This window comes from Kogia breviceps, chromosome 8 (genome assembly GCF_026419965.1).
Source record: "Kogia breviceps isolate mKogBre1 chromosome 8, mKogBre1 haplotype 1, whole genome shotgun sequence".
In the NCBI taxonomy this organism is placed as follows: Eukaryota; Metazoa; Chordata; class Mammalia; order Artiodactyla; family Physeteridae; genus Kogia; species Kogia breviceps.
The window spans coordinates 1719602-1743698 of record NC_081317.1 but is presented as its reverse complement, the minus strand read 5'-3'; the positions used below and the strand labels follow the sequence as shown (position 1 = coordinate 1743698).

Below are 24097 nucleotides of genomic sequence, written 5' to 3'. Positions count from 1 at the left end.
GACTGGAAAAGCACAGCAACAGAGTGTCTCACAACCCCCCACCCAACAAAAGGTGACCCAGGCCTGGTACCTCCTGACCCCCAGCCTAGAAACAGAAGGCAAGCCAAGCGGGCTCATCCCTGCGCCAGGGGGAAGGGGAGTCCCACCTGCTACACCAGGCCAGCCTGGCAGAGGCAGCGCGGGATCCACAGGAAGCCCCACACCCACCTCCACGAGGCACCCAACCTGGAAGCGCTCTCCTTCCCCAGCAGGCCACAGACACCCCCACTCACCGCTGGGCACCAGGAGAGTCCAGCAGTGCGACCTCACCGTGATGAACAGCCCAGGAAACACTCCGCATCCCCCAGAGCCGTAACAGGCATCCAGCCTGGCGCTCCTCGACCGGAGGGCGGAGAATCCCATCCCACCCAGAGGCACTTCTGCTGCTGCCTAAAGCAGTGCCAGCAGGGACTGTGGGAAGCCCAGAGGTACCAGACATACCAAGCTCAATAAAATGGCCCCACAAGGCTTTGAACATCCGACTGCTGCTGGAACCACAGTCCAGAGTGAGCCAGGACCTGCCTGCTGAACCTAAGCAGGGAGACCGCTTACTATGATAGAAAAACTTAAGTAGCACAGAGTCACCTAACATTAATAGCCAAAATGACCAGGAAACAATCAAAGATCGCCTATCATAGCCAGAACCAAGAAAATCATGACTTTAATGAGAAAAGAGAATCAACTGACACCGACACCGAGATGTTGGAATTATCCGACAAACGGCTTTAAAACAAGCATCAAAAACATGACTCCACAAGCAATCACAAAGTCTCCTGAAATAAATGAAAATTGGGAAAACAAATTCAGCAAAGGTGTTATAAAAGGAATCAATCATAGAACTGAAAAATAGAGTATCAGATTTTAAAACTCACTCGTCTCAACAGTAAAGTAGAGATGACAGAGGACAGAATCAGTGAACTTGCAGACAAATAAACAGAATTTACCCAATCTGAACAACAGAGAAAATATACTGAAAAAATAACATGAACAGAGCCTCAGGGACCTGTGGGAGAATAACAAAATATCCAACATTTGTATCACTGGAGTCCCAGGAAAGAAACTGAGTAGGGCTGAAACAATATTTAAGGAAATAATGACTGAAAATTTCCCAAACATGGCAAAACATATAAACCCACCGATTTCAAGAAACTGAGTAAACGCCAAATAGAATAAACCCAAAAAAATCCATGCCAAGACACAGCATAATTGAACTTATGAAAACTAAAGACAAAGAAAGTATTCTGGAGCAGCTGTAAAGAAAGAGCACGTGAAGGAAAAGGGAACACCAACTCAATTGACAGTGGGTTTCTCCTCTGAGCCACAGAGGCCAGGGGGAAGTGGCACACATTACATGTGCTTGAAGAAAAGAACTGTCAACCAGATTCCATACCTGGCAAAACTATCCTCAAGGAATAAAAGAGAAATAAAGATATTCTCAGGCAAAAGAAAACTTACGAAAAAAAAAATTGTCTCTAGAAAATCTTGAAAGAGGCTAAAGGAAATTCTCCAAATAGAAAGAAAATGATTTAAAAACAACAACAACAAAGGTCTTCCCTGGTAGCGCAGCGGTTAAGAATACACCTGCCGGGCTTCCCTGGTGGCGCAGTGGTTGAGAGTCCGCCTGCCGATGCAGGGGACGTGGGTTCGTGCCCCGGTCCGGGAGGATCCCACGTGCCACGGAGCAGCTGAGCCCATGAGCCGTGGCCACTGAGCCTGCGCATCCGGAGCCTGTGCTCCGCAGCGGGAGAGGCCACAACAGCGAGAGGCCCACGTACTGAAAAAAAAAAAAAAAAAAATCCCCCTGCCAGTGCAGAAGACACAGGTTCAAGCCCCGGTCCAGGAAGATCCCACATGCCGCGGACCAACTAAGACTATGCACCACAACTACTGAGCCTGTGCTCTAGAGCCTGTGAGCCACAACTACTGAGCCCACATGCCACAACTACTGAATCCCGCGCACCTAGAGCCCATGCTCCACAAGAGAAGCCACCGCAATGAGAAGCCTGCGCACCACGATGAAGAGTAGCCCCCGCTTGCTGCAACTAGAGAAAGCCCGTGCGCAGCAATGAAGACCCAACACAGCCAAAAATAAATTAAATAAATAAATTTTTTTTAAAAAGGGAACTGTGAAAATGATTTTTTTTTAAAAAAGGAATCTTGGAGAACCAGGAAGAAAAAATAATGTAAAGAAATGGGTAATAAGTGTAAATACAATAGACCATCCTTCTCCTGAGTTTCCTAAATTATATCTGATGACAAACAAATCTACAACACCTTCAGGTACTCAAGACAATGGTAGTATTTAAAAGTGGGGAGAGCAAAGGAACCTAAATGGAAAAAAGGTTTCTACACCTCACTCAAAATGATAAAACAATACCTGTCAACTGTCGGAAGTCACATATGTATACCGTAATACCCAGAGCAATCACTAAGATAGCTATACAGACATACCCCAAAATGAGATAAATAAATCAAGACGGAATCCTAAAAAATAGTCAAGTAATCCACAAGAAGGCCCCAAAAAACAAAACAAACACACAAACAAAACCAGGAACAACAGAAAACAAACAGAATAAATAAATAATATCAGACTTAAGCAGTAATAATCACATTAAATGTAAATACTCTAAATACACCAAGTAAAAGACAGAGATTGGCAGAGCAGATTAAAAAACACAACACAACTATATGTGGCTTATAAGCAGCTTACTTCAAATTCAACAATGTAGGTAGACTGAAAGTAAAGGGATAGAGAAGGCTATATACCAGGCAAATATTGTTTTTTATAAAAAACAGGAATAGCTATATTAATATCTGATAAAGTAGAAAAAAATTACTAGAGACAAAGTGGGACATTACATAACAGTAAAGGGGTCAATCCACCAAGAAGAGTTTACAACCCTAAACGTGCATGCACCAAACTACAGAGCCTCAGAACTCAACAAAAAACAAAACAACAACAACAAAAACAATGGACAGAGCTGTAAGGAGAAATAGACACGACAAGCACAGTGAGGGACTTAAACATCACCTGTCAGAACTGACAGAACTGCCAGACATAAAATCAACAAGGAGAAAGATCTGAACAACACAACCAATAAACAGAATCTAACTGACCTGTGTAGAACACTCCACCCAACAATAGAAAACACCTTTTCTTCAAATGCCCACAGAACACTCACCAAAACAGACCTTAGCCTGGGCCATAAAACAAACTTAACAAGTTTAAAAGAACAGAAATCACACAGAGTATGCTATCCTACCACAATGGAACCAGACTAGAAATAATACCTGAAACACAAAACAGGAAAATCTCAACAACTGGAAATCACACTTTTAAATAATTCATGTATCAAAGGAAGTAAAGAGAAATACATAGAACTGAATGAAAATACAACATAACAACATATGTGGGATGTGGCTAAGGCAGTACCGTGTGGAAAATTTATAGCACTAAATGCTTACACTAGAAAAGAGGATAATCAATAATCCAAGCCCCGGGACTTCCCTGGTGGCACAGTGGTTAAGAATCCGCCTGCCAATGCAGGGGACATGAGTTCAATCCCTGGTCCAGGAAGATCCCACGTGCCAGGGAGCAACTAAGCCCATGTGCCACAACTACTGAAGCCCACGCACCTAGAGCCCGTGCTGCACAACAAGAGAAGCCACGGCAATGAGAAGCCTGTGTGCCTCAACGAAGAGTAGCCCCTGCTCGCCACAACTAGAGAAAGCCCGTGCACAGCAACCGAGACCCAAGGCAGCCAAAAATAAAGAAATTAAAATAAATAAATAAATAAAAAATCTAAGCCCCTACCTCAAGAAACTAGAAAAAGAAGGGCAAAATAAACCCAAGCAAGCAGAAGGAAGGGAGGCAGATGTGGCTATAAAAGGGAAAGAGTACAGAAGAGGTCCTTGTGGGAACAGAATGTCTGGTATCTAATTATACAGCGTCAGTATCCCAGTTGTGATATATTACATATAAACATAATACATATAATGTATTATATTATATTACGGTTCTGCAAGAAGTTACCATTGCGGAAACCTGGTAAACGGTGCCCAAGACCTCTCTGTATGATCTCTTACAACTGCAAATTAGTATACAATTATCTCAAAAAAAAAAAAACTTTAACTTTTTTTTTAAATTGGCCAAAGATCTGAAAAGACACTCCACAGAAAAAAAGATTCAACTGGCCGATAAGCACTTTAAAAAAAAGAAAGGACTTCCCTAGTGGCACAGTGGTTAAGAATCCACCTCCCAATGCAGGGGACACGGGTTCGAGACCTGGTCCGGGAAGATCCCACATGCCGCGGAGCAACTAATAAGCCCGTGCACCACAACTACAGAGCCTGTGCACCTAGAGCCCGTGCTCTGAAACAAGAGAAGCCACCACAATGAGAAGCCCCTGCACTGCAACGAAGAGTAGCCCCCGCTCGCCGCAACGAGAGAAAGCCCATGTGCAGCAACGAAGACCCAACGCAGCCAAAACATAAATAAATTTATTTAAAAAAAAAAAAAAAAAAAAAAGCTCATCATCATTAGTCAGCAGGGAGATGCATACCCAAACCACAGCTGAGTTATCACAGCCCACCCACTTGAATGGCTACTATCTAAAAGACTGACAATGCCATGTGTTGGCAAGGATACAGAGCAACTGCAACTCTCATGCCACGCTTTGCTGGTGGAAATAAAAAATGACACAGCCACTTTGGAAAACAACTGAGCGGTCAAACACACTTATATGACCCAGAAACTCCATGGCCAGGTATTTACTCAAGACAAATGAAGACACATGCCTACACAGACGTGAATATTCATGAATGTTCACAGCACTTTATTCATAGTAGACAAAACTGGAAGCAATCCGAGTGTCCATCAACAACTGAATAAGTATTAAATAAATATTTTTTAAAACCGCAACTAAGAAGTCTGCATGCCGCAACTAAAAAAGATCCCGCATGCCACAATGAAGGTCCCGCGTGCCACAACTAAGACCCAACGCAGCCAAAATAAATGAATGAAGAAATAAATTTTTTTTTTAAAGTAAGTAAAATGTGGGTGGCCAAACAATGAAGACTATTACCAGCCCTAAGCAAAAAGGTCTACACACATGGACGGGTCTCTAAAATACTAATAAGTAAAGGAAGCCAGACAAAGAATACCTGATGTATGACTAGAGGCATATGAAACTCCAGAAGGACCAACCTGATCTACAGTGACAGGAGCAGACCGGTGCGGCTGTGGGCGGGGACTGACTTCGGGGCCTCAAGGAAACCCTTGGAGGTGAAGAAAAGGTCTTACCCTGATTGTGGCCCTGTGCACAGCGGTGTATACATGTGTTTCAACTCATCAAACTATGCTCTTAAAAACGTGTGCATTTTACTGTATGTAAAGTACATCTCAATGAAGTTCGTTTTCTCAAAGGTGCAAAATAAAATTCTTCACTGTATACCCAACAATGGGCATTAACCCATCCTGCAGAGACTCCTCTAAAAAGCCGAGGTTTAATACATCTCTTCCCTCCTGAGAAATCTTCAATGGCTCCCCAGTTCACATACAACAGAAAGCCCCAAATTATCAGCCGTTCAAGGCATTCCAAGATCTGGCCCTAGGCGTTCTGTCCAATCTACATTCATCTCACATTCATCTCAACTCCGCAGCAGCTAAATTCGCATTCCATCCCAACCAGAGCGCTAAGCTAAGCTTTCCCTCAGCCCGGAGGATGCAGCACTCTCCCTGCCTGCCTTGTCCTGCTTCTCTGTTCCCTCACCTTCACTTGGCTCTTACCCACCTGAGCCGCATGCTCGGCTTCACTTTCTTGAATGGAGCATTCCAGATTCCCTCAGGGGAGTTTCTCACCCTCCCTCACCTGTTCTGCCAGAGCACTTGCTCCTCTCTCAGGCACTAGCCTCCCCGGCCTTCCAGCACAAGTCTGTGTCTGCGAGGCCGCGGCCAGCACCCCGAGAGCCCCGAGGAGCACGCCGAGGACCCCACGGGCAACAACGTACTGTTCAGCTGGGCTCGTTCAGGCTTACTTCTGCCTGAGCTTGAAATAACTGGGGGACGGTGACTGAGGGATGTTTAAGTGCGCTAGTTCGCATGAACAGTAAGAGAGAGGGGGCTAGGCGAGGGAACACAAAAGAAATCAGAAACAGAAATAAATCTCAGAGGTCACCTCTCTCTGTGTGACAACAAAGCCATGAAAGTAGAGGAAAGCCCCAGGGAATAAAGGCTATAAATATTCCCATCAAGGGCACCACAGGCTCCAGGTGGCCTCCCCGCTGACCCTTCCCCGCGCTTGCCCACCCGCCGTCCCACCTCATCCGTCAGCCCAGTCTCGACGGCTCTGCTCTCCCAATACCTGCTGGCTCCGCCTCCCTTGCTGATGCCCACTGCCGACAAACTGGCCAAGACCTTGGTGCTTCAAGCCAAAGCGACACCAGCTCTGCAATGGACTTAATGTGTGTGTCCCCCAAAATTCATGAAATGAAACCTAACCCCCAGGGTGAAGAAGGTATTCGGAGATGGGGCTTTGGGAAGGCGATTAGGTCATGAGGGTGGAGCCCTCACGAATGGGATCTGAGCCCATATAATGAAGCTCCCTCACCCCTTCTGCCGTGACTCACGGCACAGTGAGAAGACGGCCGTCTACAATCAGGAAGCAGGCTCTCACCAGACACCGAACCTACCGGCACCTTGATCTTGAACTTCCACCCTCCAAAATCAAGAGAAAAAAACGTCTGTTGTTCTTAAGCCACCCAGTCTATGAGAACTTGTTACAGCGGCCTGAACGGACTAAGACGAGCTCCTGGATACTCTACTGACTACAGCCTCTTCCCACTCTAACTTGCTAGAAGAATCTTGCCAGGCTGTCTCTCAACCCATCACCACCCTACGCAAAAACCTTCCGAGGCATATATACATCGTGAAAGAAATCCCTGGCCAGCCTGGAACACCGTGAACAATCTGGCCCACACTATTTTCCAAACTAATCACCTACTATTTCGGTCCACAAATCCTCTGTCACAACAAGGTTAATGGACTCAGGGCCCAAGAACTCTTCTTCCTCTGCACGGAACCTGCCAGATGCACTCTGCTCTACTCTTGGGGGTGGGGTTCCAAATATCAGCCACCCTTCAAAGCCCGTCTCCCACGGAGCCTCCCCAGGCAGCCCTCCCACAGCGACCACTGCCCCCTGCAGCCCTAGTCCCTGTGTGCCCACCTGACAGTTCCACATTCTACCTCAGGACAGCTCGTGGCCTAATGCCATGCTGCCATTTTTCAGTCCTTGCATTATTTCATTTTCCTTTGTATATGTCAATAATTCATGTGACTTTTAAGCAACTAAAGAGATAACATCATACAACTTCCCCCCTTGCACTTCCTGTAGTGTAAAACACAATTATGCACCTGACAGCTATTACTGGCTGAATGAATGTAATACTGGCTCCATCCTGGTCACCTTGTGAGTGGATGAAAAACGATAGAAATCTGAGTTTTTCAACAGTTGAAGTAGGAAGTAAAAAAGGAGACTGGTACATATTATGGTGATACAGCCACCAAAAAAGGAGAAGCCTATAACCTATTAGGAGGATAAATGTAATACAAAGATGTAATACAAAGAAATATTTCTTTGTAATACAAAGAAAATATTAAGGGCTTTTTGTAAGAATACACAAATTTAACATCCTAAAGCACAACAGTGGCCGACCCTTTTGAGGGTCGCTCAGATTCAAAGGATTAGGACAGTCTGAACTTAAAGATCGATTTACATTCCTTGGCTAATACTTAATTTGTGGCATCAGGACAGGAAAGGGAACTTGTACAAATTGTTATAGCTTTAGAAATGAAAATTCAACCACGTACGGCCACCAGGACAGAAATCTTTCTGTTCCACCTGTTTCAAAGGCATTTCCAACTCTATCACCAATCTGACAAGTATGTGAGCACTGACTCTGTCCTGCAGACACAGCATTAAATGGGGTAACCGTAACCCCTGACCTCACAGACACCAGGCGGTTCTCAGCACACGCAAGCAGAGGGGAAGGTCCGGCTACAATGTCACCAGCAACCTGACCCCCACAGTACCTAGTACAACCGCGCAGACACACCCAGGCTGCTCTGTAAGCTCCCGACTAAGCAGCACACAAATCCCGTGCTAAAAACAAGACTACTAAAATATAAAATCTAACTCAATAACCAATAAACTGAGCAAATCATCACATCAAAGAAACTTGCCTGGCTTCCCTGGTGGCGCAGCGGTCGAGAGTCCGCCTGCCGATGGAGGGGACACGGGTTCGTGCCCGGGTCCAGGAGGATCCCACGTGCCGCAGAGCGGCTGGGCCCGTGAGCCGTGGCCGCTGAGCCTGCGCATCTGCAGCCTGCGCTCCGCAACGGGAGAGGCCACAGCGGTGAGAGGCCCGCGTACCGCAAAACAAACAAACAAACAAACAAACAAAAAACCACTTGCCGACGTGCTTACAAATGAGGGCCTCCCCACCAAGACTCCAGCAGCCACTGTTCCCGTGCTAGTCCAGGGGCGAGAGCAGGGGCCGATTTCGTTTCCAGTTCTGGGCCAGGAGAGGAGTGCTGAGCACGTGCTCCCTTTTAGCCAAACATGAGACAACGAAGGAAGGTGGTGACCCCCTGGAGTTGACAATGAAGGGATTTTGCTCCTAATATCAATTAAGCCCGAGCTGTCCTTGTGGTCTAAGTAACGAGACAGCCGGCAGCGGCTTGGTTACAAATACCCCGCCCATGGCGGCACAGATTTCCCATCCCACAACGTGGTTTCCCAATCAGTGGTCTAATTAACAAGATTGTGGAAGGACAAGAGCTCACTAGCAGTGCGCCCTGGACAGCCCTGTGGTCCCTCTCAATCCCAGCTGACTGCTGGTAAAAAGGGAAGGGTGACCCTGGTGGCCCCCACGGTCCAGTCTGGCATGGTTCCGGGCAGCTCAGCTCGTGGTGAGTTGCAACTTGGTTTCCAGGGCTCCTCAGGGGGCGAAACGACCACCATTGAGCTACACAGCAACACACTTGCAAGTAGCCGAGTGCCTTCTAGTACTTTCCCTGGGTCACTTTTTCAACATTGTCCTTGGGAGATAACAGAAGCTATTACTCCCCCACTGTCCCTGAAACCAAGGCCCAAATACCTTTAGGTTTCCTAAGGTCATGAACTAAAATCAAAAGCCAGGAATGCAGTAGCTCCAGTCCAGCACTCTATTCTGTAAAATAATCCTCCAAGTCACCCCTTTAAACTTTACCAATTAACTACAACTTTCACCCAAAAGGACATCACAAAAATATTCCAGCTAAACAGGTTCTACTACTTCTTACTGACACTTTCAAGTGAGCAACTTTCCACATATCCAACATATTATTTCTGAAGAAATAATTAAAACACTGTCCATGAAACAAGAGTTAACCCAAAAAAGAGGAGAAGAATCTAAAAATAAAAGCACAAGCCGGCCCACAGTTCTTGGCTGTGGCACCAGATGCAGAAAACTGGAGGAAACGTTTCTGCATAACCATATGCCACCTCCAGGCCTGGCCAAGGGTGAGCTCTCCTGAGCCTCCCCGCTTACTCCAAATGGCAGACGGTGGCCTCGGGGACACAGAGAGAGTCCCAAAAGGCAAACGCAAAACCAGGCAGCCTCAGAGCACCTAGCCCTGGAGTGTCCGCATGCTTTCAGTTCCTATACAAACAGTGTTGGGTTTCATTCAGCTACTTAATGAACAATTGTGTAACAAGTAAAGATTTAAGCCACTTCCACCATCATCTCCACCAAAACCTGATTCACAATTAAAGCATGCAGACTGGAACTGCCATGTCTAATTAACCGAAGACTAAGCTGGAGGCGTCCAAAAGACGAAACGAAGTACAGGCCCCCGGAGTAGGAAGAGGTCTGGGGGAAAAGATCCACACTACCCTAACAAAACCCCCTCCCCACCCTGTCTCCTGAAAGACAGAACCCCACGCTGGGGAGCAGGGAACCTCCCGCCCAGGCTGTGACCCCCACGCCAACTAAAGAGAAGAAATCACTTCAGCTGAGCGCAGCCGAGTCTTCTCAGTCATCTGAACTGGGGTCACCCAAATTTGTAAATGTAAAGAGCACTTCTCAGTTGGAAAAAAAAAATACACCTGCTCCCCTTCCCGAAGCAAAGTACGGAATGGAAAAGCATTCGCATTTTGCAAAGATGAATGGAAAGCAGAGCGCGTGAAATCAGTGTGCTGAGCACACCCCAGCCGAGGGACGGGGAACGCCGTGCAGCCCAGCCGCAGAGCCTCCGACGGCCTCCCGCCTCCTGCAGCTCCTGCTCACGTTCTGTCCTATAAAGCCACACCGTCAGCCACTTCAAAACTTTAAAGACAATTTTAATATCAACTTTTGAATTAATTATCTGAAGAGTCAACAAGTATTAAAGAGTGACTTGCTACTGGAAATAAAACCCGACTAATCCAACAGTGACACTGAAAGAGATGCATATTTATCGCCAGAGAGCTGACAAATCCCATGCTGAATGCCAAAGCTAAATGCAACAAGATAAAAATGCATTCACTAAGCTTAAGAAATTGGAAAGCAAACAACGAGAGGGCTTTTTAAAAGCATCTGTGTCTATATAGCATTCAGTACCAGAACCTTAGCCACCTCCATATGCAAAAATCTTAAAAATACACACAGGAGTGAAACTTTGCACATGTGCCCCAAGAGCCATGCCCAAGAACGCACTGTGCTTAAGAGCGGAGAACTGGAACCCAGCCAGCGCCCAGGAACGGTGAACAGGCTTCCTGTGAAATACTACACAGCAGTGGAAAAGCAAGGCGGGGAAGACGGGAGGAAGCTAGGAAGAATTCAAGAACCTGATGAGAATAAAGCGGTCGCTATGACAGGTGCAAAAACACGTAAAACTAAACCACAAGAGTTCAGCGACGTAAACAAATGTGCTGAAATATAAAGGAAAGCAAACCAACAGCCAACACGAGACATGAGGTGGCTGTAAGGGGAGGCCACGGAGTTGGGACAGCCGCACACTGCCCTGCGAAGCTCAACCGTTACAGCCTTTTCCTTAAACTGGCCGCTCCATACTTGAGCGGCCGCTCAGGATGACTCGTTTAGAGTTCACCTAACTCTAAAACTTCATACGTGCTTTTCATCAATTCCGTATTTTTCCAAAATCACTGTTTCCCCACCACACTACGCGGAACTGGATAAAGCTTGGTGGAAGTATAAAAAAGAACCGTAACACCGAAAACTACAAAATAAAGGGGAAACTCTCCTTGCACGCTATAAAACCAACTTAAAATGAGGCGCTGCATTTAATCCCTAGGACTTGCAGGGCGTGTTTATCCTCATTGAATAGTCCATCCGTCGCACAGGCCACTCCAACCGCTCCAACCGGTGAGATCCTGTCACCGGGAAACGCCCGCTCAGCAAGTTTTCAAAACCAGTCAACCAGACTCTCTTCTGATACAGTTCTCTCTCCACTTCGGTCTCACTCTACAAACAGGAACGTTTTCACCAGAATAGAGGCAATTTTTAAACAAATGCTTCAAATTTAAAGAAAGATTACAGGGCCCTCTTAATTTTGTACCTGAAAGGAAGCACCTGAAATTAATCAAAGACAGCCTTCGAAGCCAAGCAATCAGGAGAATCACTTGGTCTGTAAGATTCCAAGAGCTGGAAATCGGAGCGTGTTAATCCACTAAGCATATTAGGGCCTGACCAATAACAAGGTTATCTAGTTCTTCGAAACAGGAATTAACCGAAGGTAATGATTCGGATGAAGCCCTACCCATTTAAAAGCAATGCTCGTTAGGGAATTTCCACACCTGACATTTGGTAAGAATCGAGAAAGGCCGGGGTCGAGGGTTTCTGCCCTGAACTCCCGCCCGACCCGCCCGAACAGGAGAGGTTCCGCCCGCGAGCGCAGAGGAGCGCCGCTCCCCGGCCGCACCTGCAGGACCCGCGCGCCCCCCGATGCGAGCGCAGAGCGCACCGGGCCAGCCAGCACCTCCGCGCCCCGCACGCGGGGGACACTGCACAAAGGCCCGGCCCCTCCCCCGCGCCCCCGGCCCACCTCGGCCATAGGCCTTAGCGCAGATCCACTGCAGGTTGGCGGCGATCTTGGCCCGCGCCGGGTCGTAGCGGTCCAGCGGCACGATGTCCACGGCGCCGTCGGGCGCGGCCTCCATCCTCCTCCAGCCCTCCCCGGCCGGGCAGCCGCCCGCGTCCACCATCTGCACACAAAAGGGCCGCTGCAGCGCCGGCCGCGCCGGACCGGGCGGGACAAAGGCGCCGCGCCCCTCGCCGCGCCCGGGACCCGCGTGGGGCCGCGGAGCACCGACCGCCCGCGCCCCCCGCCCCCCGCCGCCGCCCGGCCCGCGCCCCCGCCGCCTCACCTCAGAGCCGCCGCCGTCGCCGCCGCCGCGGCTGTTGCTGCTGCATGCTGCGCGGCCGACCCGGGGCCCGCTTGGCCGGGGGGCGGCGAGCCAGGCGGCGCGGGCCGAGGCCTCGGGCCGGGGCTGGGGGCGCGTGCGCGGAGACGGAGGCGGCGGCAGCTAAGGAGGCGGCCAACCGGCGGGAGCGCGCGCGCCGCCGAGGCCGGCGCAGGCGCAGTGGTCGCGGCCTCCAGCCCGCGCCCGCCCCGCCCCCTTCCGCAGGCGCAGTGGGCGCCGGCCCGCGCTCGCCCCGCCCCTTCCGCAGGCGCAGTGGGTGCCGCCCGAGGCCCGTCCCTTTTCCGCGGGCGCGGGCGCGGGCGCGGCAGCGGGGCTGCGGGCGGCGCGGGCGGCGCGTGTTACGCGGGCTGCGCGGGCTACGCGGGCTACGCGGGCTACGCGGGCTGCGCGGGCGGACAGGCCCCGGCGGCTCCCGCAGCATCTCTTTGTCTGGGCCGCGCCTGCCCCTCCCCGGCATTGGGTCGTCCGGACCACTGGGCCCCAGCCGCCGCCCGACGGGCCGAGCGCCTGTGCAGGCCGACCGCGACCCTGCACCCCACAACAGCCCCGGGGCTTCCCCCTCCCGGAGCGCAGCGCGGGGAGGCCGGGGGCGCCTCCCCGCATAGCGGCTCTCGGTGCCTAGAGACCCTCCCCCGCAACAAGTAACCCAAAGAGTCTGCGGCGCCTCCTACCATGAGGGGCTGGGAGCCCGGGGACCCCACCCGGAGAGCCGCCTCCGGAATACCCCTCCCCCGCAGCACTGGAGGCCAAGGAAACCCCCTCCACCTGCAGCGCGTAGAGTCTGCCAGCATCACCTGTGCCCGGGAGCGCCCCGAGTGGGCACTAGCCATGGTCTCCAGGGCCTGGTCCAGGGAAGGTGGGCGTCTGGACACCCGAGACAAACTGCAGCGTCCTCGCCCCTGAGAGTAGCCATGGGGACGGGCCACAGGCACATCCTCCAAAAGGCTGGCTTCGTCCTGACAAAGTCACCGCCACAGGTCCTGTATCGGGCTAATAATTATAATAACACCGTGAAACCTCCTGTGTAAGTGATGCTTCTGAAGCCCTCACAGCCAAACTAAGACAGGGCGACTCACTCCCTGTGCCAGACGCCAGGGTCCAGGGACCCAAGGCCTGGAAGACAGCAGGAAGAAATGGTTTCCCGTGAGTAAGGGGCCCTGGGAGTGAAGGTCACAATCGCTCCCAGCCTCCAGCGGTTCTTAAGGTGCTACCAACCTCCACTTCACCCAGCATCCTAAGCCAGGTTATCAAGCGACGTAAGCTCAGAGGACTCAGCCTGTCATCCACAAACACTTATTCCTGTTCAGGCATGAGCCTCACTGGCTCACAGCAGAGAACAAAACACAAATCCCAGCCCGCCCGATCGTCCCCCCAGGGAGCTGAGGTCAGGCGGAGAATGTGACTGCGTGTGTAGGACATGAGGTGGTGAAAGAGTAACGGGTCTGGGGACAGGCAGGCGAGGAAAACCGTAAGGGGGCATTTGAGCAAAGACCTGCAGGAAGTGAGGGACGAGCAGGAGCGTACCCGGAGCAGCTGCGGTCTGGGCAGGGGGTACAGCAGGGGCAGGGACTCTGAGACAGGAGTGCAGGGAGGCACTGAATCCGGAACCCAGGATCCAGAGACGCTGGTAGGAAAGCGGCGCGGGGGCGGAGAGCCAGTGGCAGACCCTGCACAGTTAGCACCTTGACCTGTTCTCTGAGTGAGATGGGACGCCATGGAGGAACTTTCAGCATGGGGGGGAAGGATGTGAGTGAGCCTTGAGAGGGGTCATTCTGTCCCCTGGGTGGAGAATAGGTGGTAGGAAAGACGAGCGAGGAAGGAAGACCATCCCCTGACAGGTGGGGCACGGAGTTCATAGAAAGAGAAGGGGTGGAGGGCAGCTCCAGGGGTTTTTATTGATCTTGACTTTGTTTCCTGCAACCTTATTAGTTGTAACAATTTTTTGGAGGATCAGTTAGGATTATCTATATATGAGACCGTGACATCTGTGAATAGAGATAGTTGCATCTCTTCCTTTTCAGCTGAATGCCTTTTATTCTTCTCATCTAGTTCCCTGGCCAGAACCTCCAGCACAAGGTTAATTAGAAGTAGCAGAGTAGATATCTTTGTCTTGTTTCTTCTCTTAGAAAAGCATCCAGTCTTTCACCACGGAGTATGTATGATGTTAACTCTTGGGGGGGTTGTATTTATCAGGTTGAGGAAGTTCCCATCTATTCCTATTTTGTTGAGTGTTTTTATCATGAAAAGGTGTTGAATTTCAGCAAATGCTTCTCGTATGTGTGACTATTGAGATGATCATGTGTAGTATTTTTACTCATTCTGTTAACGTAGTATATTACATTAATGATCTTCAGATATTGAACCAGCCTTGAATTCATGGGAAAAATCCTCTTGGTCGTAGCGTATAATTTTTTTTTCAAGTTTGGCAAGTCATTTTTTGGAGCTTTACTGACGTAAAATAAATGACATATAATATTGTGGAAGTTTAAGGTGTGCAATGTGAGAATTTGCTCTATGTACAGGTGTATACTGTGAAATGATTACCACAATAAATTTAGTTAACACATCCATCACCTCACCTAGTTACCTTTGTGTATGGGAATTTTTTATGGTTCCATATGAATTTTAGGATTTTTTTTTTCTCCTGAGAAAAATGTCATTGGAATTTCGATAGGGATCACATTGAATCTACAGATGGCTTTGAGTTGGATGGACATTTTAACAGTATGAATTCTTCTGATCCATGAACACAAGATGTCTTTACATTTATTTGTGTCTTCAGTTTCTGTCATCAGTGTCTTATAGTTTTCAGTGTACAGATTTTTAACTGCCTTAAATTTATTCCTAAGTATTTTATTGTTTTTGATGCTATTGTAAACAGGATCGATTTCCTCACTTCTTTTTCGGATGGTTTGTTGTTAGTGTACAGAAATGCAACTGCTTTTTGAATGTTAATTTTATATCCTACAACTTTACAGAATTTGTTTGTTAGTTCCAACAGTTTTCTGGTGGAATCCTTGGGGTTTTCTATATATAAGATCATGTCATCTGGAAACAGACTATTTTACTTCTTCCTTTCCAATTTGTATGTCCTTTATTTCTATTTCTTGCCAAATGGTTCTGGCTAGGACTTCCAGTGCTAGGCTGAATAGAACTGGTGAGAGTGGGTAACTTTGTCTTGTTTCTGGTCTTAAAAGGAAAGCTTTCAACCTTTCACCACTGATTATGATGTTAGCTGTGATTGTCACATGTGCCGTTCATTATGTTGACTTAAATTCCTTCTGTACCCAGTCTGTGGAGATTTTAACATGAAAGTCTGTTAAATTTTATCAAATGCTTTTTTTTTTGCATCTAGTAAGATACTCCTATAACTTTTATCTTTTATTCTATTAATGTGTTTTATCACATTGATTGATTTACATATATTGAACCATCCTTGTATCCCAGGGATGAACCCCACTTGATTATGGTGTATGATCCTTTAATGTGCTATTGTTAGTCTTTTGTTGAGATTTTGTACATCTATATTCTTCAAGGATATTGGCCTGTAGTTTTTTTTTCTCGTAGTGTCCTTATTTGGCTTCGTTATCAAGGTAATGCTGGCCTTGTAAAATGAGTTTGGGAGTATTCACCCCTCTAAAAATTTTTGGAGGAATTTGAAAAGGATTGGCATTGATTCTTCTTTAAATGTTTGATAGCATTCACCGATGAAACCATCTGGTCCTGGGCTTTTCACTGTTGGGAGATGTTTGATGACTCACTCAATCTCTAGTCATTATTGGTTTATTTCGATTTTCTATTTCTTCATGATTCAGTCTTGGTATGCTGTATGTTTCTAGGAATTTATTCCTTCCAGGCTATCCAGTTTGTTGGAGCTTAATTGCGGTGTATTTCTCTGGTATCTGTTGTAATGTCTCTTCTTTCACTTATGCTTTTGTTCATTTGAGTCCTCTTTTCTTCCTGGTTAGTCTAGCAAAAGTCTTGTCGACTTTGTTTATTTTCAAAAAACCAACTCCTAAAAAACTAAAAATAAAAAAATAGGGCTTCCCTGGTGGCGCAGTGGTTGAGAGTCCGCCTGCCGATGCGGGGGATGCGGCTTCGTGCCCCGGTCCGGGAAGATCCCACGTGCCGCGGAGCGGCTGGGCCCGTGAGCCGTGGCCGCTGAGCCTGCGCGTCCGGAGCCTGTGCTCCGCAACGGGAGAGGCCATAACAGTGAGAGGCCCGTGTAACGCAAAAAAAAAATAAAAATAAAAATAAAAAACCAACTCCTAGCTTTGGTGATTTTTTCCTATTGTTTTCTAGTCTCTATTTCACTTATTTCTGCTCTAATCATTGACCCACCAGCTCAGAGCGTGAGGACATGGGGCCACCCCTGGGTCCCTCAGAGTCCACCCCAGAGAGAAAAATGGAAACTCCCTCCAGCACCAGGGCCCTCGGGCTGGCTGCCCTGACCCACCTCCTCCCAAACTGCTTCTGTGGCTCCTCCCTCCTCCGCACTCCAGCTGACCCAGAGGCCCTCCCACGCCCTCAGAAACAAAAATGACCATCCTTGGGGGTTACACCTCTCGGTTTCTGGTTTTTTGCCTACTTTTCCCCCAAGGTTCTCACAAGCCCCAAGCTCCCTTCACTTTTCTTTATTTACTGATTCCCCAGGAGCCCTCCAAGTTGCCGGCGTGCACACATTTCGTGGAATGTCAGCTACATTCAGGGAATGTGGAGTGCAGGGTAGGAAACGAAACAGCAGCCTGATTCTAGAGCTAGGGCCTAAGACGCGATGGCCAGGTGGAGGTGGTGACCACGTTATGCTGAGTCCCTGAAAACTCAGTCTGAAGAAAAGGCAAATTTAACCCTTCTATTGACTTGGCAGCTGCCTCTTCTTTACAGAAATAAAATAATGACATCTTTCTGTTTTTAGTTTCAATTCCATAAAATCTAACGGACCTTGGTTTTCCCACAATGTAAACAGACAAGAAGTCTCACTGAAATCAAGCAATGTGTGGAGCGTGTAGGATTCTGAGCGCCATCTGATGACTTGACACTCGTTACAGGGCAGACAGTGCTTCCGCGGCCAGGCAAAGGATGGGCAGGTCAGCCCTGCCCAAATAAGGCCAGACATTAGTGCCAACACATGGAGAAGAAGGCCATGGATGTCACCGGCTAGCATCCTGCTCGTCACTAAGCCAATGACAACGGCTGTCAGACCGAGGCTACAGCTGCTCATTTAAGGCATCAATAAAGAAGCACGTGTATGACTCTACCACAATTTTTAAAATATTTTAATAGTAATGTTTCAAGACAGTTGATTTCCATTTTCATCTCATGGTATGTGCTAGAAGGGGTTAGCTGAGAAGGGGTCCGTGGGCTTCACCAGATTAAGCCTGGTACAGAAAAGCTTAGTGGTGGGTCACCTGCAGCCGGAGGGGGACAGGGGTCCTGGAGAGGCATCCCAGCCTCAGAGCCCCAGGGTGTCACACGCCATGCACACGCCTGCTCAGAGTAGCTGTGTTCACAGCAGCCAAAGGGCAGAAATGGCTTAGATACCCCTCAACAGGTGGGTGGATAAAAAAAAACGCAGTGCATCTGCACAATGGAATATTATTCAGCCATAAAAGGAAGCCCTGGCAGACGCTGCAACATGGATGAACCTTAAAAACATGATGCTGAGTGAGAGAAGCCAGACACACAGAGTGTGTGATTCTGAAGCCGAGCAGGACCCTGTGGGGCTCCTGGGCATGGAAGCCTTTCTATGTCCCCTGTTTCTTGTGTGTAGGGAATAGGCTTCAGCCTCCATGACCTTCCCTGGGTTCCAAAGGGCAGATTCGAAGAGTTGCTATTCAGGGAAGAGAGGGGATGCAGAGACAAGGGAGGAACAGTCAAGAAAAAATAGTGCAGCCTTGGGGCAGGGTCCCGGTTCCACCTCAAGGGATACACATAACAGTACCTCTGAGCTCTTCTGCAGAACTAAAACCCCCAACAAATGGAAGATGCTAACTATTTGATGAAGCATTCTTCATTCCAGAGAGAAGGTCACAATTTGATAACCTCGAGAACCACAGAAGCTCATTGGGAGACCACCTGAGGCCAGATGAAAGGAATGCAGGCCCTGCACATACCTGATCCTTGTCAGCAAAACCCCGCCCTTGAACCACTGCTGTAAAACTCCTCACCAAATCCCCCCCCCCGGCTTGGGACACACAGTTTTGAGAGGCATGAGCCGACTGTGTCCCCCTTTGCCTCGCAAAGCAATAAAGCTCTTCTTTTCTACTTCACCCAAAACTCTGTCTCTGAGATTCAAATCAGCACCAGTGCACAGAGGCTGAGTTTCCAGCATCAATTCCGTTCATGTGAAATGTCTGGATCAGGCAAACCCGGAGACAGAATGCAGAATGTAGGGGCTGGGGGGAGGGGCGTGACTGTGAATGAGTGTGGTGTTTGTTTTGAGGCTGATGAGAATGTTCTGGAAATAGGTAATGGTGATGGTCACACAGCTCTGTGATGAGCTAAGAACCACTGAACTGTACACTTTGAAAGAGTGACTTTTATGATGTGGGAATTAGATCTCAGTAGAAAAATTGTTTGAAAACAGGCAAAACTGACCCCGGTGTCAATCGGGGAGGGGAGGTGTCTGGGGGGCACTAGAGGGCCTTCCAGGGACCACTGTGTCCCGTGTCTTGGCCTGGATGGCGGGCGGCCGGCTGCATTCACTCTGGGATAGCACCAAGATGCAGATGCATGGTGAGAAGCTCGCCTGCATGCAGGTTAGTATTTCAGTCAAAAATTAAAAAACAAAAACGCCATCACAGAACTGAGTTCTCACTGTCTTCATTTTAACATACTTGAGGTCAAAGGTGCAGTTTTGTTGGGGCTTCCCTGGCGGTCCAGTGGTTAAGACTCAGTGCTTCCACTGCAGGGGCACGGGTTCGATCCCTGGTCGGGGAACTAAGATCCGATAAGCCGTGCAGTGCAGCCAAAAAAAAAAAAAAAAAAGGTGCAGTTTTGCTTGTTTCCTGACCCCCAAAACCAGGGTGGACCCCCAAGTTCATTCCCGGGCACTTGGACTTTTTTCGTGGTGACACAAACTTCTCTGATTGTTGCTGCTTCGCTGTCTTTTTCTTAGGAGGGGGGGCGGGGGGCACGCTCGCAGTTGGGGGCAAGTCCGACCCACCTGGCCCTGCTGCCTGCCCAGCCCTTGAACGATCTGGGTAAAAGCAGCGCGCCATCCGTCAGCACGGTGCACGTGCCACCTCGGAGTGTAAGTTTTACTTCAATAAGAAGGAAAAAAAGGAACGGAATTTTAAATACCCTTCATTGTTAAAGGAACGCTATTCTCGGCACAAACCCGAAACCTGAAACAAAAATGAGAAAATTAACGACGCCTGGAGCCCAGATGGTCTGCGGGGCGGCCGGAACCCCGGAGCCCTGCGTGAAGGGCAGCAATGGACCCGGCCACGGAGCGCGGGGCTGTCCCAGGCTGGTGTCCAGGCTGCTGGCTCCAAAGCGGCAGAATTGGGACTTCAGAGCTGCTGTCGAGGACGTCCTATCTCACCAGGCATCTCATCTAGCCCCTCCGCCTAGAACCCTCCGGGGCAGCGACAGCCAGCGTGCCTGGTCCTACCGTCTAAACGTGACTCGGGCGCGATGAGAGCGGGACGACGTGGAGGAACGCTGAACATCGAGTCACGCGTCCAGCCACGGGTGGTCCTCACAGCCGGGTGGGACACTCGGGCCTGAGGTGCCGCCCCCGAGCCGGGCGCTGTCGCAGGGGCAGCCAGGGCCATCAGCGGCCCCTCCGGCCATCTGGGGACGGATGTCAGATGTAATTAAATATCGAAACCACATTCCCACTCCGATCCCGAGGTGTGGTGGCAGGTGCAAGGAAGTCTGGCCGGTGCAGGCAGGATGCATCTGGGACATCCTCAGCTGGACACAGAGGGGCCTCCCAGGGGGAACCCCCCGTTGGCCCGTGTGAGAGACACCACCTGCACCGGGGCCCCTCGGACAGAGAGACCTGAGCCCCCCAACGCCTCCTCCCTGGACCAGAGGGCTCTGCAGGCGGTGCCGGGTGTGTGTGTGGACGGCGTTCAGGACTTCCTGGGCGGCCGGGGGCCAGAGGTGCCAGGAGAGGTGGGGAGGAGAGAACGGGGTGCTCCCTCCGAGATTGGGTTCCCCTGGATCTCAGGAGACCCCGTGAGGACTGACACACGCCCCGCATCACACGGATACAGTGAGGACAGGGGCCCGAGCCTGGATGTGGCCCCAGCAGCGCTCCAGAGAGAGGAGACCGGGCATCAGCTGGGAAGCGGGCCAGAGCCTGGGGGGGGGGCAGAGGTCCCCCCGGAGCTCCCAAACCAGGACGCTGAGGACAGGGTAGCTTGGAGGCGGCCTGCCCCTTCCTCTCCATCAACGCCCAAAAAACCCCCCTACCCCCCGCCATCCCCACCCCGGCTAATGAAAATGGGACAGATCCAGTAATCGTGCGCTCCGGGCTATCTTCCCGAAGGAGCTGAAGACGTCTGTCCACACGAAACGCGCACATGGACGTTCACGGCAGTTTTATTCATGATGGACAAGACCTGGAAGCAACCACGATGCCCTTCGGTAGGTGAATGTGGGTAAACGGCGGTCCCTCCAGACAGTGGAATATCATATCATTCAGCGCTGAAAAGACATGAGCCCTCAAGCCAGGAAAAGACAGGCGGGAACCTTAACTGCATGTGTTACTTAGTAAAAGAAGCCAATCTGAAGAGGCTACACTCTGTGCGATTCCAACTACATGACATTCTGGAAAAGGCTGAACTACAGAGACGGTAAGAAAATCAGTGGTTGCCGGGGGAGGGGGGGGGGAAGGAGGGGTGAACAGGCAGAGCAGAGGGTGTTCAGAGCAGTGAAACTATCCTGTACGGTATCCGAATGGCGGGTACATGTCATCACACGTTTGTCCAAACCCACAGAATGTGCGCCGCTGAGAGTGAGCCCTGACGTGATCTGTGGGCTTTGCTTGATAATCATCTGTCACAGGGGTTCAACTGCAACACGTGCGCTGCACTACGGCGGCCAGATGTTAGCAAGGGGGAAACCGGTTGAGGGGAGGACCCTCTGTACTTTGTCCTCTATGTTCTGTGAACCTGAAACGACTCTAAACAATAAAACCTATTAACTGAAAGGACAAAGCAAGACCCGGGCCGAGCTATGCAGCCCCAGCTTCAAGACCAGCCCCCAGCCCTAGCCAAGCCTTCAGGGGCTCCACCGCTCCCAAGAGAACCCCCCAGGCTGGAAGACCCCCGAGGCCTGGCCCTGCCAAGCCAGCCGTATCCACTCCGCACTCCCCCAGCCCCAGGGACTCAGCCCTGTCTTCCCTTCTGCTGGCCTGGAGCACGCCGTTCCCTGCCCGGACCCCAGCCGACGGCCGAGGTCCCCATGGACCACCTGCCCCAGTGCTTTACTACCGGACCTTCCGTCTGGCGCTGGTGAGGGCCTCTGGGCGCAGGCCCTGCAGGACGGCCTGCTCACCTTGGCTAGCGGGCAGCCGGGCACAGACCAGCGCGCGGCGGGACCCCCGACGGCTGCAGGAGAGTGGGCGCTGACCCGGCGCGGGGAGGCCCGGCGACGCGGCTCCCATCCCCGAGGATCCCCCAGCTAACCAAGCACCGGGAGAATCCTGGGGACACTCCAGTGACACACGTGGCTCCGACTGGGTGCAAAGGGGCCAACCGGTCCTAAGCCGGACCCAGTCACCCACCAAGCACCACGCGCCCCAGCACTCGGCCTGAGACGCCCGGCCTCTCAAGCCTTGCTTCGTCACTTCTCCCCCAGGGAGAAGTGCTAATTCAATTTAACCTTAATTAATTAATTAAAATCTAACCGCCCCCTTGCGAGAGAGGCAGGGAGAGTCTGTCGGCAGGGCCGGGCTGCGAAGGACCACCGACCACGGCAACGTGTCGCCTCCCCTCCTCCCGTGGGAGAAGCCATCCTCTCCTCGTCCTCCAGGACACCTCGTGGGATCAGCCCGTCCACCCTGACTCTGCTCTCTGCTCTCTCCTTGTCCGCCCCCGGCTCCCGGGGACAGGTGAGCCCAGGACACAGCCCGGTCTCCGCACGGCGCCCCGAGCTCCTCTGAGACCACCACGGGCTGCCCACAGCCTGCCCCGTCCTCACGCTGCACAGACCTTCCCGTCCCGCACCAGCACCAGGCTGCTGGCAACCGGGCCGCGACGCCAGTGGACGCTGCTTCCTCACCGGCCAGCAGATCGTGGGCCACGGAGCCTCCACACCGGCCCCAGGTCCCAGCCCTCGTGGCGGGACGGGAAGGGGCAGCAGGGCTGCCTCGGAGGGGATCAAGTCTCTGTCACCCCAGGCCCAACGCTGGGGTCCCCGGTCCTGAGGCCCACGGTCAGGGCCAGCACTTCCTGCAATGCTCACCTCTGACCACGCCCTCTCCCTACGACCCCCGAAGGTGGGGGGGTCACACTCAGCTGCCCCCTTGATCCCAAGAGACTTGGGCAGAGCTGCCTGCCACGCGCCCTGTGGGACCGTCTGCACTTTGGAGGCACGGCGCTCCTGAGACCGACGGTTCCCCAGGCGCACGGGGACAGTACCCGCTGACCGGAGCGGACGCTCACCTCTTCTTAGGGGCCAAGTGGGACCTAAACCGGCCTCTCAGTCCCCGACAGGGTAAGCAGGAGGGCCACTCTAGGGGACAGTCTGACAGCCACTGGGCCCCAAGCCCCCCGCTCTTGCTGCCACTGGGGGAGGACGGCAGGTGGCATCGAGGAAGCCACGGGAAGCAGGCCTGGCTCTGAGCAGGGCGCCCACGGGCAGCCCCGAGTTCCTGGTCTGGGCAAAGGGCAGAAAGTCTGGGGCGCAGCCTCGGCTTCTGCCCAGCGCGGGCAGCACACACCTCCTCGCCGGGGCAGCTCCCAGCGGGCCCTCCACCAACCAGAGACACGGGTTCCCTCAGGGGACGTCTGCGGGGCAGTGGTCCCCTCTGTGTGCCGCGCGCGAGGAGACACCTGCCAGAGCAGGGCCCTCGCCCTGTCCGGGGGGCACTGAGGGGGCTGGGGTTTTGGAGCCCGGCCGCCCCAGGAAGAAGCCTGGAGTGTCTGAGGCCATCGCGCACCCACCCCCGGGACAGAGAGCGGAGGGCGGTGTCACTGTCACTGTCGGCATCCTGCAGACACCTGGGAGAGAGGTGCACTTCAGGGGCCCTTCCCCTGCCCTGGGGCGAGCCTGGGACCTCCAAACGGAGCTGGCAGGAGACCAGACGCAGCACAGAACAGGCCACTCAGCAGACGGCCTCGCCTGAGGGAGTGAGGACGGGGCCTCCGCTGTGGGTGCCGGGTCCTGGGCACCAGACACAGAAAGAGGGCCCGGCCAGCGGCGGGTGGGCCTCCCCCCACCCGGGCGTCCCCCGTGTGACGGAGGCTTTCCTGGGGGCGCCCGAACCCGTGAGCCCCCTTCCCCAGCCATTGTTCCTTCTCTCCGCCAAGCACCACCAAGAGGACAGGGCCCTGATTTCCTCCGCCCCTCCCTCAAGAGGTTTCGGGGTACAGACAGCGGCACCCCCTCTTTATGGTGGTAAATGCCCTTCGCATAAAATC

The 24097-nt window shown here is 51.6% G+C and overlaps 2 protein-coding genes across 4 annotated transcripts in view; both read right to left on the bottom strand.

Annotated features, from left to right (window-relative positions):
• RPL7A (ribosomal protein L7a) overlaps positions 1–6743 on the bottom strand; it is a 187105-nt gene extending 180362 nt beyond the window's left edge. The window contains exon 1 of the mRNA XM_059073303.2: positions 6740–6743. Within this exon, the coding sequence (XP_058929286.2) occupies positions 6740–6741 (2 nt within the window). The 5' untranslated portion in view covers positions 6742–6743. The remainder of the gene's footprint in view (positions 1–6739) is intronic.
• The window catches only part of CAMSAP1 (calmodulin regulated spectrin associated protein 1), a 55596-nt gene extending 43050 nt beyond the window's left edge, over positions 1–12546 (bottom strand). For 2 of the 3 annotated variants that reach the window (XM_059070885.2, XM_059070886.2), the window contains exons 1-2: positions 12444–12546; positions 12122–12281 (exon numbers count right to left, since the gene is read on the bottom strand). In XM_059070885.2, coding sequence (XP_058926868.1) covers positions 12122–12281 — 160 coding nt within the window. In that variant the 5' untranslated portion in view covers positions 12444–12546. Of the gene's footprint in view, positions 1–12121; positions 12282–12443 lie in introns of those variants that run through there. The other variant, XM_067040273.1, reaches the window with a different exon arrangement.
• Positions 12547–24097: the final 11551 nt, after the last annotated feature.